Source organism: Pleurodeles waltl, chromosome 10 (genome assembly GCF_031143425.1).
Source record: "Pleurodeles waltl isolate 20211129_DDA chromosome 10, aPleWal1.hap1.20221129, whole genome shotgun sequence".
Classification (NCBI taxonomy): Eukaryota; Metazoa; Chordata; class Amphibia; order Caudata; family Salamandridae; genus Pleurodeles; species Pleurodeles waltl.
The window spans coordinates 240,701,965-240,722,343 of record NC_090449.1 but is presented as its reverse complement, the minus strand read 5'-3'; the positions used below and the strand labels follow the sequence as shown (position 1 = coordinate 240,722,343).

General features: G+C 41.5%; 1 protein-coding gene across 1 annotated transcript in view; it reads left to right on the top strand.

Annotated features, from left to right (window-relative positions):
* The window catches only part of DNAH3 (dynein axonemal heavy chain 3), a 536,699-nt gene that overhangs the window by 136,789 nt on the left and 379,531 nt on the right, over positions 1-20,379 (top strand). Inside the window, exons 10-12 of the mRNA XM_069210285.1 lie at positions 7,466-7,645; positions 9,786-9,922; positions 13,746-13,851. Of these exons, the coding sequence (XP_069066386.1) occupies positions 7,466-7,645; positions 9,786-9,922; positions 13,746-13,851 (423 nt within the window). The remainder of the gene's footprint in view (positions 1-7,465; positions 7,646-9,785; positions 9,923-13,745; positions 13,852-20,379) is intronic.

The window sequence follows — 20,379 nt, the reverse complement described above, 5'->3', positions numbered from 1 at the left end:
ACACACACTTGACACCATCTTCACCTCACGCAACCGGATTACCATCAAGACTATCTCCAACCCAGACTGGACAGACCACCACAGCCTACACTTCACCATCAATGCACCCAGCAGCCACACCCATGCCCCCAGGGCCCCCCACAGGAAATGGAATGAAATCACCAACGAGCAACTCACCACAACACTCATCATATCACCCCACCTCCCTCCGATGACACCAACACCACAGCATGCAACCTCAACTCCTGGATCACCAAATACGCCGACGCCCTAGCCCCCCTCCGTTCAACATCGGCTAAGTGCATCCCAAAGAAAGCCAGCTGGTTCACCATCGAACTCCTAGAATCCAAGGCAACTTCAGGTACCTAGAGAAGAAACGGAAAAAAAGCCAAACCAGTGAAGACCTTGCCTCCTTCAGCGCCGCCACCACCATCCACCACCGACACATAAAGAATGCGAAAAAAATACACTCTGGGAACGCAACAACTCCTCCGTGCCCACACGAAGGAACTCTTCATGGTTATCAACGAATCCACCAGTCCCCCCTCCAAAGCCACCAGAATCCCCCCTTCACAAGACCTCTGCGACAGACTCGCTACCTTCTTCTCCTGCAAGATCAAGGACATTTGCAACAGTTTCCTTTTGCAGAACCAGCCCAGCTCAGAACCGATGACCGACCCACCCCCCCCAGAACCACACCTAAACTATCCCCGGCTGGTCCACTCCACTGAGGAAACAAAAAGCATCATGAACAGCACTCACTCCAGAGCTTCCACAGACCCCTGCCCCCACCACATCTATATTAGAGCCAGCACATCCATTGCCCCTGAGCTGCGCAAGACAATGAACTGCTCCATCAACACAGCCACCTTCCCCCGAAGACTGGAAACACGCCGAGGTACGCCCCCTCCTGAAGAAACCCTCTGCTGCCCCATCAGAGCTAAAGAGTATACAGCTCATCTGTCTGTTACCCTACTCAGCCAAAGTACTGGAAAAGGCCATCAACTCACAGCTGCTGCAATTTATCGAGTACAACATCTCACTAGACACTTCCCAGTCAGGTTTCCACAGCAACCACAGCACGGAGACAGCTCTTCTTGCAGTCACCAGTGACATCTGCACACTCCTAGACTGCGGCCGCACCACAGCACTCTTACTCCTCGACCTCTCAGCAGCCTTCGACGCGGTCTCCCAAAGCACCTTATGCACCAGACTACACGATGCAGGAATCCGTGGAAAAGCCCTGCAATGGATCCACTCCTTCATCTCCAGAAGACCACAGATTGAGGCTCCCACCCTACACATCCAAACCTACAGAAGTCAGTTGCGGAGTTCCTTAGGGATCCTCCCTGAGCCCACCACTCTTCAACATATACATGGCCCCACTTGCTGCCATCGTCATAGGCCACGGATTTAACATCGTGTCATACGCCGATGACACACAACTCATCATATCCGTCACTGAAAACCCGGATGAGGCCAAGAGGAACTTCCACACAGGAATGGAATCCATTGCCGCCTGGATGAGAGAGAGTTGCCTCAAGTTCAACTCAGATAAGACCGAGCTCATCATCTTTGTAAACTTCACCTCAGCCTGGGGCAACTCCTGGTGGCCCACATCTCTCAGCGCCCGCCTTCTCCAACTGACCACGCCCTCAACCTAGGAATCATCCTTGACTCCTCCCTATCAATGACCCAACAGGTAAACACCTGCACCTCCTCCTACTGACACACCCTCTGCCAACTCCAAAAGATTTTCAAATGGATCCCTTTAGACTGCGGCAGGACAGTCACCCATGCCTTAGTCACAAGCAAGCTCGACTACGGCAACACACTCTACTCCAGCACCACAACAAAAACCATCAGAAAGCTGCAACACATCCAAAACACCACTGCCAGACTCGCCCTGAACCTCCTCCGCCAGGAAGATATCTCCCAGCACCTGAGGTGGAGAAACGAATCATCTTCGAGCTACTCACCCACACCTACAAAGCCACTCACAACATCGGACTGGCCTACCTAAATCACTGCATCTCCTCCCACAACCCCACCAGATCCCTCCACTCCGCCCAGCATGCACTGACCACCATCCCACGCATACGGAAAACCACAGCCGGAGGAAGGTCCTTGACCTACCTTGCAGCAAAGAGCTGGAACAACCTACCCATGCACCTCAGACAAAGCCTATCGCTCACCACCTCAGGAAGAACCTCAAGACGTGGCTCTTCTGAAAAGGCTCTGTCCGTCCACCATGCACCCCCAACAGCCCCCCATAGCACCTTGAGACTCTCACGGGTGAGTGGTTGCACTCTACAAAAACAGATTGGTCGAATATTTTCCGACCGGATATCTAGTCACAAACTATTGGTATATTTGGTATTGATTCGATATTTGGAACAGATGCCCACAACATGTCCCTTACAAACGCCTAATCGGTATCCAGTTGCAACCCCATTTTGGGAGTTGTAGTACTTTTTTTTTTTTTGCAGTCGCAAACTTTTCAGGGGAGTGTTTGAAACCATAAACAAAGTTTTCTACATCTAGCCTTGTATTGTTAATTGAAAAACACAGACACCATAGGGTTGAACTTATACTGCACGCTGCTAAATTTCACCTCCATTCATGGTATACAAATATATACATGACATAACAGTACAGGATCAGAAAATAGTACAACACCGACCCAGACCCAGACCTCAGGCACAATTCCACAGGAGTCTGCAAGACCCAAAGATAGTAGCTGGTACTTTTACTGTGCCCAGATTTCTGACAGCATGGGTCCATGAGTCAATCTCTTCTAAGCCCCTCATTACAAGCCAAGCACTAAATTCCGATCTCTGTGCAAAATCTGCTAATTCCAACCCCAGTGCAATCTATTGTTTGCACAGGTGTCAGAAATAGGAGTTGTGTGATAATTATCACACTCTTACAGTTTTCCCCTGATATATTCTCAGAGGTCAAATCTGTGGAAATTGATTGGGGAAAATAACCTGAAAAACAGGAGATACATGTAGAATTAAATTTGATAAAAATGGATTCTGAATGTTATGCCTCATTTCCATGTTGAAATCGAGGCATTCACTGCATGGAATAAATACCTCATCATGGAGTGTTGGTATTTGCCACATTGATTAACACCCCACCCTATTCCACCAAAAGTATAATCAGAGCCCTAAAGTCATGATGGTTATCTCCAAGGAAACTGCAATCTTGCCCTCCACAATGATGTAGAGAGGGAACTAACACCTCTGGTTCCCACAATTTTCATTTTGATTTTAAATCAAAATAATGAATATCTATTGAGAAATGAGAAGCAGTAAGTTAAATCCTTCTACTAACCGAAGGCAGATCACACAGCCCCAGTATCCCTGTATGATAAACTGCTTTGAAGGATTTTAAATCGAAATTTGTGTTCAATACTGAACTGTGTGGTTGGAAAGAGTGATGTTTCTTTTCTTGATATGTCCATACTCAGATATTGGTGTAAGGAGGCAGACTGTACTGCTGTGGGATGGAGAGCTTAGTCTTCCATGGATCAGTACCAGAAATCCCTCACCACCCAGATAGGCAAATCTACAAAAACAAACTTGCCTTTCTTTTGGAAGCATTGGCTTGAGTAGGAAAGGGGAGGGGCATATGGTTGGTATGTCAATAAATTTAAAAGAATAAAAAAACGTGAAAACGTCAGGGTCCAGGGCAACTGTGAACAACACATTTACAAATATGATGAGAAACAATTAAAGTGCAGCAATAGTTACTCATGATTGAAAAAACACTTTCTTAAAGAAGGCAAAGTAAGGAGCCAGCACAGTGAAAATGTCAGAAAGTCAAGTTAAAGAAAGGAAGACAGTGTTTCGATCCTGCTCTGGCCCCTGGTGTGGCCATGTCAAAATTGGTACAGCTGATCAATGTGTAAAATGAATGTTAGAATACTTTTCAATCTTTGCATGTATTTAGGCTAATCTTCACAAAGCACTGGTCATTTGGAAGACAATTAGAAGGGGTGTGCCCACAACACTCGGACGCCTAGGTTGGCCAGCCAGCATCCATACGTTAGCAGGAAGGGAGCCTCACAGGGTACACGGCTGACAACCCCTGGGTTTCTGCTTCAACAAAAGATACTGAGGGTGGGGTGGAGATTAGAGGCTACAGGATGCTTACATCTCTTTCCTCCGTGAACATACATCCCTTACGCACAAACATACACACTTGGCTTTATAGTCCTGCTTTTTTTCTGGTCTTCCATTGCATTGTGGACCTTGCAGTTATGTTTGCACAGTTAATCTGAGGTTTCAGTAGACATATTTTCATGTCTGAATGCATCGTGGGCACTCCAAGGAGCCATGTGGTAAATATGTTCTTATATTTTGCATCAGCATAGGTTCTAATGCATAATTTGATCCTATTTGAACTGATTATAGGAGTGTAACACTGCCTGATTTATACGTTTTTAAATATTTATAATGTTTAATAATCCGGTTCCGGTTCTACTACCAGAAAGTGCTGCAAGAGAAATTGTTGCTCTTGACTGTGGGCAAAACTGAGGCACTTAAGATTGATTTTGGCAAAGTTTGCAAAGATTTGGCAAGGGGTTGAAAGCTGAAAGGTTGGGCCTTATGATATCTGGATGGTAGGTGACAAAGTGCAAGGTGAAGCTTTAGGTCTTGCCTCATGCATAAAGTCTGCTAGGATTTTATGATCACTCCCACTTCCACAGGAGGGCTGTGGTTGCAACGCTGCATTCAAAACACGAAAGATGAACAATATGATTATAAAACTCTTAAAGTTCACTGAAAACCTATGTGTCAATGGGAAGGTATGATTACCAACATCAGTTAATAATCAGCATAATATAAAATACACTTCTGATAAATCATCGCTTAAAGGGACAAAATACTTATGTTCCAAACCCCCCAAAAATTAAATCTTTAGGTGTTTGTGAGGTATACAATCATTTGTCTCTGAAAAAAACACTTCTCATGACTGCATCACACATGACATCAAAACAAGATCATCAATATTGTCCCTGAGGACATAAAATATTACCATGCACCTTGCCCATACATATTCCTCAGAATCGCAGACCTTGTTAATGTCACCCAGTCTTGACTTGATCTGGAGCATTAAAATTTGGCTTTCTTCCATCCCACTACCATTTGTTCAATATGCTAATTCCTAAAGGATATTCCTTTCTCCACAAGGATAGCACACAAAAGAACTTGAGTCATCATACACAGAGACACTAGATAGTGCTTCTCAGCCAATTCTACCTCCTTCCAATTCTTCAAACGTCTTTCATTCATAGTCAAAGCCAACCACAGAGATACACTGAAATTCTGCATCATCTAAAGCCCCTCCTTCCCCCACAGCAACATCACCTTCCTCCACCAGTTTGAGGAAGTCACCATGCTAATGGAATTACATTTAAAAACCCCTGAAAGTTAAACTTGAACATTTCTGGCACACCATAATCTCACCTAGCTTGTCACTTGATCAACCCTTAAGAAAGGCAATATCATTACCACCAAATCTCATTCCTATTGAAGATCAAGTTAACCTAAACAGGTCAGGTCCCGATTCTCTTCCAATACTCCTCTCCAATCTTGACATCCAGAAAAGAGTGCACTCACAACCAATCAAAAATTAGAAAAGATTTCTGAAATACATTCCTAACCAACCCTTCTCAGCATCTTTAAGAAATTGCTCAGAATGACAACTCACTCAGCTCCACTGACTCCCTTATAGATTACCACAGCGAGTCAATTCAGAACATCATGAATGTCCTAGCACACCACAATCTAAAATCTATGAATGGTAGACCTTGCTAATTTTGCACTCAAAGCATTTTCATGCCACTGAAGGATCAGCAAGCAGACTTGAGATATCATGAAGAAAAAAATGAACACCTGAAGCTCTTGCTCCTCAAAAATATCAATGAAAACTTACAAATTCATCAGTCTCCTAACCTAAGCCAACTACTTTAAGATTTTTATCAGTGTAGCAAGTAACCACTCAAGAGCTCTCTTTCACACCATAAACTATGTATGAGCCCTATCAGCCATCCTACAATTCCTCAGTTACTGAGGTGAAAGCTCCACCAAATTGCTTGTTAATAAAATAGATAGGCCCTCATAATGACCATGGCGGTCTTCTGACCGCCAGGGCCACTTTGGTGGTTTCACCGCCGACGGGCTGGCGGTGAAGACCACCACATAATGAGTCTGGCGCATTGGCCTCTGCCAGCCCTCCACATCCCGCCTGTACCACCAGAGCGTTTGGACCAACAGGCCTGGAGATCAGCATCTCTGACACGGTGGTCCAATGAAGAGTGCCGGCATTATTTGGAGCCAGCTTTCCACCAGGGTTTCCGCGGCGGTAGCACTGCCACGAGAACCCTGGCAGAAAGGCTACCAGTGACAGAACATTTCTTCCCTGCCATCAGCAGATGACCCCCCCACCCCACCTGCAAACCAGAACCCCTCCCATAATGCCATAATGTCTTAAATCTTCCCCATTCATCCTCCACTCTTCCCATGCCAAACGTTCAGTAATCAAATGGTAATGGTCATCCTTCATCCACTAGGTATAGAATCACATCTTAAGATCATCACAACTACCACCAGGTCTGCTTACTTAAATGACCCACTAGCAGTTTCTCTAATCATCTTTCCATCAGCACTGAAATTGGACCAGTTATCTCCCATATTCAATGCATAAAACCTCAACCCAAACCATGTCTACTTTGCCTTTTTCTCCACACCAGCACACCCAAGCTGCAAAGACAGTGGGCATGCGCTTGGTGAGGGATCCCCTAGGGTGGCATGGTACATGCTGCAGCCCTTGGGGACCTTCCCTGGCCACAGGGCCTTTGGTACCATGGGTACATTTTACAAGGGACTTAACTATGTGCCATGGGTGTGCCAATTGTGGAAACGAAGGTATAGATTTGGGGAGAGAACACTGGTGCTGAGGCCGGGTCAGCAGGATTCTAGTGCACTCTCAATCAATGTTGGCATCAATATCATTCAAAAAGTGTGGGGGGAAGCCATGCCAACAAGGGTATTTTAAGATGTCATGTGTTAAAAAACGTATACTGTCCAGCTGGAAACAGTGGGATTCTGACTTAGTTCAAAAGTGGACATTAACCCACTTTATATGATTTTCCCATTGAAGGTGTGGTTTTTATCTAGGAGCAACCTAAGTCTACAAGTAGGAACTCTATAAAAGATGAGTTTTTCTTGTAACGTAGGGGATATCCAGTGTTTAATGTCAGCCTTAGACGGATTGGAAACTTACAAATACCTAGACTGGCCTGGAAATAGGATGTTGAAAGGTAATAGTTACTGCAATACATTTATTATGAAATAGAAAAATTCCTTAAGGAAATTCTTGATTTGTATATTCATTTAAATATATTGTTTTTTCTTTTTTTTTTTAATATTGTTTTTAAAATACATTCCTGTAGGATGGCAATGATTTTGGAGAAACATACGAAGAGATGAAATTCTTTACTCCTCAAATACTAATATTGAAACTCCAGGTGGAAGAACCCAAAATTGGCTTTGATCCAAATTTCGAAGACTCTTGGAATTTAATCCATCGCTGTTTCAAAGAAGTTATAAAGAGCGCTGAGGGATTTCCTAAGGTATGATAATGTATAGATGTGACTGAAGTAGTGATCGCAATTGATGTTTTGCAGTGATGCTGAGAGTACATCTTCAGGATTGATTTTGGTACATTGCTAGTCATTAAAATATAGGGGTTCCAGAGAATCAAGTAGTGCAACAGGGTCTCCCAGAGTCCTGCTAAGGTGACTGGTGTAGGGTGGGGGTTGATGCACTTCAAGAAAAGTACTGGAACTGTGAGACTTGCTGGAAAAAGCAGTGGAACTGTTCAACAGTAAAAATAAAAGTGGTGGATCTCACATCCCGTTATTTGTCTTCTAACTTTGACCTCTCAGTGACTGAACTAATGGTGAAGATCTAGCACACCAGTATGCAAACAGTTCAAACATTTATATGTAGATCTATTTGGCTCTAGCAAGAATCCATGCTCGAGAAGCAGTTGTTCTGGGAGCAAGATCAATGCCTTTACCAGTGACCCGCATCAGGCCTCTGACCGGACCGAAGGCATAGCAGCAGCTTCACCAGCAGTGAAGGTCTAGAGGAGCACCCTAGAGGGAGAAGTGTTGATGCAATGGCAGCAGAGAATGTGAAGCTGACACAGTTCCATAAAGATGCCTTTGAATCATGCAGCACTCATTAATGATACTAACCCACCAGAATGGGTATACAGATCATGCTCCCCCTCCCTTCCTTCAAAGACGAAATGCCAGATGGTGTAGGCAGTCATGGGCGCCCACATGTGTTAGATAAGAAGAATTCCAGCACAGGCATGGTGGTGTCCCCGACAATACAAAATGTTGGCCTCCTGTACAGTGCCGAGTAATGGAGGGAATTCCTACCGATAAAATACAATAATCGGCGTGTGTGAGCGCTACGCATTTTACATCCTAATATTTCCTCAGCCACTTTCACCCAGACAAGAATGGGGCTTAGGTCCGCCAGCTTGATAGTACACTGGGCTCCAAGGCCCTCATGTCCAAAGCAATTTTATGGTCACAAAGGTCAAAGCGGAGCCTGAACCCAAATGATATTTTTTAATGTTCAAAACCCAGATTGCATTTGGTAACACGCATTTTGGGCTTGCGAGTTAATACTGAATCGATATTTGGAAGGGAGGTGTAAAGGGTGCCCCTTCCAAATAAAGTTTCTAGTCACAAAACATTAATATATAAAACAAAGGAGGGGGCAACTATTTGCAAACAGGAAGGGGTCCTCAAGAGATCCTTCCGTTTTGTCGATGTAGACAAAAAATTTTTTAGGAGCAGGCGATGGTCCATGATACCACTGCCTGCCACTAAAAATGGTTCTCATTTTTAATCTCATCCTATTTTTCTCTTACGACAAAGGGCCGCAAAAAAAACATTGCTTTACTCAAAAACAGTCACAGGCATGGTGGCCTGCTGACCCCAGCAGGTCACCATGCCTGTGTCTCTAGCCAATCATAGTGGGTCACAATTTGCCACTAAACTGATGCATATTTATAAGGTAGGTATTTTTATGTAGGTTGGTTCACAAAATACCATTACATTCGGTAGAATTTGGTGCGCAAATTGCATCACTTCTGCCAAACCCATTAAAATTATTTTCAAATAAAAATCACAAATTGCTAAACAGTATTTGTTGCAATTTACGATTTCGTATTTGGAATATTAGTACATGAGCTCCATGTGATCCAAGTGATCAACTAACAGATTGTTAAACTTATAATTAATGTTTACAGCGTCTCAAAATGACACTTAAGACTTATCCTAAAGGATATTTCGGTTATATTGGTATCACTGAAAGGCCTCGGGTCTTGACATTTTTCCTTTTAAGTTCTACTTTCCAAACGTTTTGGAAGTGGAATATAGCTCTCAAGGTTGTGTGTCTCCATCTCGACCTTCAAAAATATTGCACCCCTTAAGTATAGAATTCGTTTTTTTCTTAAACCACATCCAGGTAACTTTGCAGTGCAGTGGTAGTCACTTTAGGAAGTCACTTTGTAACTGTAAATAGTTTTTCTCTTTTTTCAACAATACAATGTGGCATTTTAAAGACATACCGATTTAGCGCCTGGTCGTCTTTCTCTTTAGCTGTTGAACTGCATGTTTTAAACTTTCCACAACGTTTGATCAGGCTTTTTTATACTCAATTTACAGTAGTTTCAACCTGTTTTCACAGGTAGAGCTTGAACTCTTTCCTGAAATTCAAGAGGATAATCCTTGCCTGAGTACAGTCCAGCTGGAGGAGTCATTGGTGTCAGATTTTGTGAATAAAACAAGGGATATTTTTAATAGTAATATAATCGGTCCTCAGAAGTAAGTTTGCATTTTGCGCAGTCGCAATTATACCTTGTTGTAAATTGTTTTTATACATTGCCTCGGTAAAATAATTTTCCTGCACACTATTTTTAAAATTGTATTTATGTATTCAAGCATAAACTATGATACATGCATCATGGAAAGAATTTAAAATAGGAATTGTTCTGCTTACATAAAGCATATTTGATAATGGCATAAAATAATCAATGTATTTTCCCATGTTCCTCACTTTGAAATGTATGTAATAACAATACTAATTATATATTCACCCATCTATGTTTGCTTCAAGCAGGGTTGACATCAAGGCATTCTCGTATTTGTATTACCCTCAGGCCCAGTTACAAACAGGAAGCAAAATTCAGATCCCTCCATAAACTCCAGTTTGTGCAGGGTTTGGAATTCTGAAATGTCATAGTTCTTTGCATGGGAATAATATTAGGTACGATAAATATTGCTGCTGAAATTTGTGGGGGCAAATATGCCTAGTAATAACAAGACATGTGGAATTCGGTGTGGTAGTGGTGAGCACCGAATTCTACATCTAATGCCCTGTTTTGAATGAAAACTCAGAGTGGAAGGATTTATAGGAGCCAATAAATACTCCAACTCGGAATTTACTGGGCCTGGGCTAGGGCACTCATGATCCACACCTCAGTGTATTTAACTTTCACAAATCTGCTAGTAATTTATATTACTCCATTGCTGTACCTCTCCCTGCTCCCTATTTCAGTAACATCTTGATATCCGATATGCAATTTCTTCCTTGAGATGCTCACCTATACTTTGATCCAGTGCACCAGAATCTGTCCCCCTGCGTCATATCCACAAATTTTGTCTCTCTGACCACTAATTGTATTTACTAGAGCTCTTTCTCCACCTTCATGCGCTTGTGGCACTTTCACTCCCAACGCCCTCATTGATAAAAGCTGGAAAAAAGAATTCCATCTGTGCCCTTAAAATTATCAGGTCCTCTCACGTCCAGATACGGCAATATACCTTTGGCCCAATAAACCATTGCATTTTAAGGTACGCAAAGCCTGTGTTTCGGAAGGTAACAGGTTTTGCGATCTACAATGTATCAAAACCATTTTGCAAATTGGAGATGGCTTTTCAGCTCACAATTTTCCTCATGAGACTAAATTTGAAAAGAAATTAGGAAACGACAGAAGAGGGGTGTCCCTTCCTAATTGAGATGCATACTAAAATGTATAAATGTGAGATCTATTGCGGTGGCAAACCATTAGAAAGTTACAGACTCTTGAGTTGTTGTCTAACCGATTCCCACAGAGGAATCTTCCCCTTTGGCAATCATTGGGTGGTGTTGGCAGAGAAGGCATTGTTCTGGTGACCACTTCCTGATCCACCGATGTCTTCCTTAACGGAAAGTATATTCTTTTTAAAATCATCACTTGTCCCTTTAATGCACACAGACTGCATTAAAAAATGTGCCCCGTTCATGAATACAATTTGGGAGATGAAGTTCTGCTGTGCCTTACAGTACATCGTCTCTACAATTTTAGAAAACCTAAGGAGGTTACAAATAGCAATCTGTCTAATAATATTAAAAGACAGGTGGCATTGTAACCTCTTCAAATGGGCAATTTGTGATGTATTATCTTTGTACATAAGTTGCATTGCAAACTTGACACCTGTTCACAAACCATTTGGTGGACATTTTGCACATACTGATTTACAAACAGATATTGGTACAGTAGGACCCTAATCACTTATACAATTAGCAAATTAGATTCTAGCCCCTGGAACTCTCATTCTGGACCTTGGCCAGGTCTTTGGCTCATACTTTTAACACCCACCTATACAGTGCCCATTCCATTCAGTGCTTCAGAAGCCTTCAATCTCTCCTATCCTTGCCATGAACAATAGGTACTCCACAGGCCCTTTGAGCCATGGATTTGGCATGTTCCTTCTTTTTGCAAATCCAGAACACCCGGGCATCTCTTGGCACCTCCTCACACTTTCCCTTCTCCTTCTGTTCACTGGACCTTTCCTCGCCCTACTTACCATCCTCACCCCTCCTCTCTAAAGACTTGCCTCTGTCTGGTTATATGTCAGAATATCGTTAGGAAGAATATTACCTGACAAAAGTATGGTGCCTTAAATGACGTTTTAAAAAATATTGCTCCATTGGCTGTAAATTTTCCTTCAGTAACTCCAATTGAGTGAAACCTTTGTAAACGCTATGTAGAATACAATATTTCCTTCTAACCATATTCTTTTTTCCCAAAAACTTTAGTGATTTTAACTTTATGTAAAGTACATCTCAGTAGTTCTCTAAGCATATAGAGTGACATTTGTTCTATAGTAATTGAGACACCTATTAAGTTTAACATCTGTTAATGTGCCGCTTATCAGTTACAATTGTAATAAGGCATTAAGCCTTTGGTGCAAGCAATGTGATATAAAATGTATGGCAATGCACAAGGCAGGACAGCAACTATCTCTTCAATGTAAACTTCAAAACTTTATACTTTACACAACATTGGTGCCATTTTGGGGCACCTTTCTTGATGTTATATTACAAAATGAAATGGTGTGTGTGATGTAGTGACATGATGATGTGGGTCAGGTGGCTAATCAGCTTAGCTGCATACTCCAATACTGTGGGAGACGGCAAGGACTATCTTAAAGTAAGCAGCGTCCCTGAAGCAGGCCGCCGATAATTCAATATTATATTTATTGCCTCATGTCGATATTCAAAGGTGCAAAGTCATCCTTGCCAGTCTCCTGGAGATGAAATAAGATGGTGTCCCATTCCATGGAGATGTAATGTTTATAGAAGCCTCTTGCATCCTCATGTTGCAGCATTACACTCTCAGCTTCAGCCCAGTGGATTAAGGATTGCTGTCACAAGCCACAAAAGGAAGAAGCCATTGCTCTCCATTACAGGGTGAGAGTGTGTTTGCCTATCAGTAATGCCAAATCAATAAATCGCCCTCTGACCTTGCCCCTCTTGGCACACCCAAATAGGCCAAGTGTCCAGGCCTCACAAGTGCCCAGACCCTGACAATGAGTAGTTGTTTGCAAGGCATTTACTATAGACCACCAGTATTGGGACAAGGATGGACAAGTCCACAGCATGTGTGGGAAAGCCACATGGGAAGAGCTACATCGCGGACACATCAATTAGGCGTCAGTAAATATATGGTTAAGCTTGTCATGGGTGAGGCAAACTCTATGTAGAATTGAGAAGTGGATATTTTTTAAATGGGTGTTGTTACTGCGAGACAGGGAATGAGGGTAGGAAATGACCTTAACCATCCAGTGCCATTCAGGTCTCTTGAAGCTTTTGTAGGAATACATGTCCATGTTCTCTTAGCGCTCATCAAAGCCAAGTAATGTGATGTCGACAGCCACTCATAGTGTATTTGGTCTGTATTAGAGCATGGGTGCCCAGCTCTGCTATGCCGTAGACCATTTGCATGTTCCTATTCAAGTGTCCTTTGTTTATACTGTATTAGTCTTACATTTCTTTAAAGGTGAGGAAGTAACCTTCTTGGAAGAGATCCCCAATTGTGTGCAAACTCACTTCACTCCAGTGGCGCAGATCTTGCATGGTGAGAAATCCTTTGCCCTTGCGGAATCATAACAGTGGAATTGCTAGGGCATATGTAGCCACTTCCTTTGTTAACTGGAAACTTCAGTGGAGGCACCTGCAAGCTACCCTCACTAGTCAGACCACAGTTTGTTTTTGATATGGTGCCATAGACTATAGAGTCGATCAGCTTGCCCATCATCACTCATGTCACTTTTCTACACCGCAGTGGTGCACTTTCTAAAATCATTTTCCTTTTTCATTAAGATACCTGAATGTGTACAAAAAGTACAACGATCTTTTGAACAGTAAAGCAGACCAAGATATTACTGCATTTCTGAAAGAAGATCACTCACTCCAGGCTTTCACTAAGGTAATAAGCAGTGTTCTCTCTAAATAGTGCAATGTGGTTTATGCTATTGTGATTTCTGCATGCTAACAAAATGTGTCAAAACATTCTGGTTATGTTCAGATGTTTATTTCAGATTTTTGCATCTATAATTAAATTAAGTTCTGATGGAAACTCTTTGTCTTTAACCTCTTCCTCGCCTTGCAACCTGAAGAAGGCCAAGTCACTCAACCTTTGTGACTTTTGACGTTGCCAGTGAAGTTCACTTATGCTTTAAACAGTGCTCAATTTGTGCTGGAGGTTGCGTCTTGTGGACACAAGCCCTTATTTTGGGGGATCATTACTTATTTTTTAGCATCAGACATAGAGGAAGAAAGCAAGAGCAACAGGACAGTAGAAAAAAATAATGAATAGAACGATAGGACAACAGTGACAAAGAGAGAAAGAGGTATAAAAACACGCAAGAGTGAGATAAAGAGACCAGGAGTGTAGAGTGGTGTGAGAAAGAGGCATGAAGAGGGATCAAATGTAGGCAAACTTGGTATTTAGGAATATCAGCATTCAGTGGGAATCCTACAAAAATATTTGAAGGCTCCAGGATGTATTGTTAGTGCTATGTGGCACTGACTAGATGTGATTACACCTGAGGGTATAATTGATACTACCAGACCCAGTCCTTTTAGTTCCTATTTCCACATCACAGTAGTCAGGACTGAAGAAAGCTTTGCAGAGCCAGGCCAATGGTTCAACCAGACAAGTTTAAACTATAATAAGTATTACATTTTGTTCTACACTTGAAAATGGGGAGAGACATTTCTGTGTTTAAGGATAGTGAGTATGTGTGGCAGTTCAGCAGCTGTCTCAGTGTGACATGAGGACAAGATAATGAACAGTGGTGTTGGCTCATACTATAGGTCATACCTAAATTGCGAGACACCTCCTCAGGTGAAGGTGGAAGCCAGCTTGTTACCAGCACTAGAGTGACCAGCACTGTCTTCGAAATTTGTTGACCTGACCAGTACCAAACAAAAGCACAAAAAAGAGCTTGTGATACTGGAGTGAATCCACAACTTTTACACATATTATCTTAAAAAGCGAGATCAGCTTTCTGTGGTCCAGAGTTATGCATCAGAGCTAGTTCTGGAGATGCTTGCTAAAAAAAAGTCATGAAGCCTCTCCTAGGGTGGTGCCAAGAATGAGGGTGACACACATTTAGACTACTTGCCAGGATGGGAATTTGATGATTTCTCTCAACCCGAAGGATGCCTTTTTCATATCACCCTTTTTCAGTTCACAGAGATTCTTATGTTTTGTAGTAGGAAACTGGCACCACCAATTAAAAATGTTACTTTTTGGCCCAGTTTCAAGGCATACAAATGTATTTCAGTGCTGCCAGTGGCGCATTTGGATTCAACACTGCAAGAAGTACACAAATAACAAACAATGGCTTTTGAAATATGCTTGTCAGGAAGGGATGCTAGCGTACATCACAAGTTAAAGCCTCTGGTGTAAGGTTGGCATTTTCAGTTTAATATCCAAAATACATTTTTAATCCAGTGTACAAGGTTTCGTTCATTAGTTTAGAGTTGAGTAATTCTTTCGAAAATGGTTTCCTCTTCCAGTAGTATAATTTAACATGAAGGAGATTACAGTAAACAGGCAACTGTTAACTGTTAACTGTGCTGGTTCATATTTGCTTGGCTAATGACCCCTTGAATTATCTATGTATGAAAAGAAAGTATCAGGATTTTGTTTCTGTGACTCCAGTCATATCACATTTGAGCAACCTGTTGGCCATTTTGTTGGTTTCTTGTGATCTTGTAAGTACTTCCTACCACCTATTCAGGCCCAAGTGATGATAATTGAATCCTTGATGGGTCAGAAAAAACTTGCAGAAGATCTAGCTGTGACCTTCCTATGTCCTTATAGAAGAGACAGTGCCTCATAAATGTTTTGCAGTGCAGATTGATCAGAATGGCCAAAGTGAGGATTTTCCTTCAAATACAAGGGACAAATGAGTTCATGTGTACATATAATACCATATCCCTGCACTATAAGACGTAAAGTGGTGTAGAATTTGTGAGATGTTGCAAATAAACATTGACATAGTTCTAGACAATACCAAAAGCCTTATGCAACCCACAAATTCCAGCAGTAGAGAATGAACTATAAATGCATGGTCACAGCCAATGGCAGGTAATGTTGATGGAGTGAAACCTACATCACAGTTTTGATGACCAACACTTTGTGATGTTGCATATTCAAAGGTAAATCTCACCATAACATGAACTGTGCCATTTTATTTTTTTCCAGATAGTTTCTATGGAAGAGAGCCCTGTAAGATGCAATGCTTATTTCTTAGTGACTTCAACTAGTTTATACCTTTGCTGTTTAAGCAAATGGTTCTAAACAGGCTCTGGAAACATCAAGTAGCACTGATAATGGTTGCAGTACATTTATAGAGGCAAGTTTGCAAGCAGATCAGCTTCCTCTCCTCAGTTGATGGCTGCTCCATTTAAGTAGCCACATAGCTGTGATCTGACGTATTTAACTTTAAGATGTTTTTCTGGTAGCAGTGACTTCACTTAGGAGGATTAGCAGTTTGTAGACATTATCTGCTGACTTTTACTGTGTTTTCTAAAAGGCATCATAAACTCCGTGGTAAAACCATATTTTCTGAAGGCTGTGAAATAGTTTCATTGAAACTAGCATGCTTTATTCTTTCTTTCCATTACTTTATCCCTCTAAAACTGAGCGGCGGCTGCATAGGATGATCCAAAGAGATGTCCTAAGGGCCGATTTATATTATGGTGGATACTCTGTAGTTCTGCCACAAGGATGGATAAATGACTCTGTCCCCCTGGTGGAGGGATCATCCACCAAACTTATAAATGACTGCCAAGCTGACGGTCCTTTATAAAGCATTGGCAGGAATCATAGTGACGGACGTTCCTGACAATACTTATTGCTGTTTGGTGCAGGGTTGCGTTAACATTCTTTTCTTTTTCAAAATAAAGTTATCTCCCATGGCAAGGGGAGCATTCGTTACATCAGACTGTCCCATGACAGACATTAAAAAATGTTGATATGTCCGCCCATCCTGATTGGGTGGGTAGATATGTAGCCATTTGTCCGACAGACCTTACTCCGTCATGCCGTTGGAGAGGTTTGGTTATGGCATGGAATGAGTAGTCACCTCCGCAGTAAAACTGATGGTCTGCCTGCTCTTAAATTGAGCAGGTGGGTGATTATGCTGGTGTTGTGTATACTCTGTTGCACTCTGTTGCTGTTGCGACAGAGTATACACACCACCAACATATATTTTGTGCCCTTTGTCCTTACATTTTGGCTCAGATGAGTATCAAAGGGTCATTGAACTATTTCTACCTTATAAATGACTTGCTTCAGAGAATGCTACAAGTCCGCGGAAAATGTCCACCTAAAGTTATCATTGCATATGTCACTAGGTGTAGAACTACTATTACATCACTTTGGCAAGGGATGCTGTGCTAGAGACGATTCTGAAGCAATTGTACAGAAGAGAGAGGATTTATTCTTCCAACTTGTAGTAACACAGCTGATTCAGACCACTCATGCTCAGTAGCAGGGGAAACTTTAGTTTCAATATTTACAAAGTGAAGTCAAATTTAAATACTCCATGGAATGATAACACAAGAGAATATAACCATCTCCAGCAAAGTATTGCACAGCTGCAACTTGGTCTTCTCTGTATTTATTTTTAAACTATTAGTGGCTCGCCAAGCTCTGGAATTTTCTCTCTCTTAGGTGAAAATGCCCAACCACTCCCAATTACACCTCCCCCTTCCTGGCATACGTGCACCCACCCACACACGGAGTATACAGGAGCAAATCAGAAAGTTACTTTACTAATATGAAGACTGCACCCTAAATTACGATCGTAATCAATGACACGCTTATCCAGATGCATATAATGTGCATGCAAACTTCACAGATCTTTACAATTAAACCCAAGACTGCTACCACCCCCATGACTGTGGGTGATTTACCGGTAAGGCAATGATGAACCACAAATTAATGAATGAAGAACTTGCGTAATGAACTATGACTTCCTAATGTCCATTTAGAAATAAATACAAACTTGTGTGACGTATTATTCTATGCTATGTTGTTCTAGCACTCTGAGTGCTATATGAAGGCGTGTGCATGTTGTACCCTTTAAATCTTACAGTCAGAAAACACATTAGAAGTTTGCCCCCAGGTGAAAGGTTTGGGGATCGTATTAAACCTCGGTTTCACGAGGCAATGTGTCCCAGGACAAGGTATAAACATTGTTTAAAATACAATCAAATATGAAGGGACTGACTCAATAAGTGACTTTTAGAGCGGAATATAGAAAAACATGCCGATTTATTACAAAATTCAAAGAAGTACAATCCAGAAATTGTAAAATGCAGATGCAGCAGGCTTTGTTTAAGTGCGTGAATCATTGCCATGAAGGGACTCAGTAATAGAAAAAATAGAATAATAGACAAAATCAATAATAATCTAAGTCCTAAGTGTGCAGCAAAATCAGTAGAAAGTCGAACAGCATCCCTTATAGCTTAGGAAAGGTCTGATGGGTCACACCAAATTTAAGAGTTATACAGAAAATCTCCCCATAGAACACTTCATCATCGCGTGAGCAAAGAAATACATTTTCAGTAGATCAAAACACAGACTTTAGAATCATCATTCAGTCTTACCAGTTAAACACTAGCCCATGGCATGAATATTGATTCAGTCCCCTCCGATCTAATGTCACCCAGAGGGGTCAGAACAAACAAGTTACATAAACAACAGTGAACTATTGGAAATTAATGCAATACTATGTGCAAGAGAAAGATCCTTGGAGAACAGTGTTGGTAATATATTTGCTTGCCTAGGTACAGTAGAAAAAATAAAAAGCTTATGTGACCTCCATGTTAGACAGGAGGATGTCAAGGTTTAGCTGAAGTCATGTTAGCATAAGCTAGGAAAACTCAATTTAACAGGTCATATTAATATTGTTTCGAAGGAAATAGCATCATGTCAATGTACACGTGAGTTTAAGTGTAGATCACTATTCTGCACATTAAGAAAGTACACTGATTAATGCATAAAAGCCTCATCAGAATCAACAAATATAATTAATAGCATCACACATAGAAAACTAGAAATAACATTTAGATGTCATTTTGTCATCCTGTAAGTTACCTGCATCTCTTTAAGCTTAAAACTCACTTGAAATTAAAACATTAAAAAACATTTGGCAAATTCCTTTAGTTGGCACATTTAAAACTTACACCTCTCACTGTCAATAAGTAGCTGCTTGTATTTTTTGAAGCTACTGGTTTGTATGTTAAGAATGAGAGATGCTATTGCTAGTAACCCTGTATGTGTCTCAGTAGTAACCTGTCACGTTTACATCTTCTTTAAGAAATAGCAGCCTGGCCACAACATGTTCAAATTTGGATTAATTGGTTTCCATTGATGAAATGTTTCTACCACCCGTGATATCCTGCGGACCCAAGCAATTTTCAGGTTGTGGCTGATTTTACAGCCTACCCCTATTACTGTTTAGATTTGAACTGCTGTGGATTTGGATTTCTGTGACATAATTTGTATTTGCAATATCTGCGAACTAGCATTCCTTCAGTAGTATCCTTCTTTATCATAATTGAATTTCCTCCTTCCAGATCATTACAAATTGTCTCAGCAGTCTTTCAAAGATAGCTTCTAATGGAGTGCTATTACCAGAAAAAAGAGTTCTGTACTTCTAGAGACATTCTGTATGATGGAGATGGAGACTTGCTTCCTATGCAGAATCATCACTGTTTACCTACTTTCTTATTCCTCAGAGCCCCTCAAAGATTTGAAATGTCTGAGAACTAAGGGTCAAGCTTGCAGATGGGTGATTTATACCCTAATGTGTTATCAGATCCAGTCTCCATTGGGCGGCGTCATCCCAGCGTCCTAGACACCCATGTGTGGAGCACCTGGGTACCTTGAGAGAACGAAAAAGGATTGCATGATCCTATTGGTTGTGCTATTTTAAAGATAACAAATCTGGAAAGGGACACAAGTGGCTGTCACAACATACATTATTGTAGTTATGTAGCTTTGTTATTGTTTCCACATTTCTCAGCCTGTAAAATAAACAATTTAGTTGTGGGGTTGACGCTTAAAAGTCAAAGCATTTTAATATGTTTAAACAGCTGTCAGCTTGGTGACTGCATTACATTTTACGAGTGCTTAGTTTGTAAAAACAAAATATCTAAGTGTAGATGGGCCCTTCATAGTTGAAAACAAGGCTGCCACATGTTCACTCCAACTCCTGTCTTTTTCTTCCATAACTCTACATTTGCTGTCTCTTTATCTCACTTCTGCAGCTTCATCCCTTGTTTCTCCCTTCGTCATTGCTTTTTAGTTTTCTGTACTTCCTTCTTTTGTCATTTTTTGTCTCCCTTTCTTTAGCTCTGCCCTTTCTTTAACTCTGGGTAAAAAATTATGGAACAATTGTCTGGCTCCCCAAAATTGAGTCCTGGTTCCGAC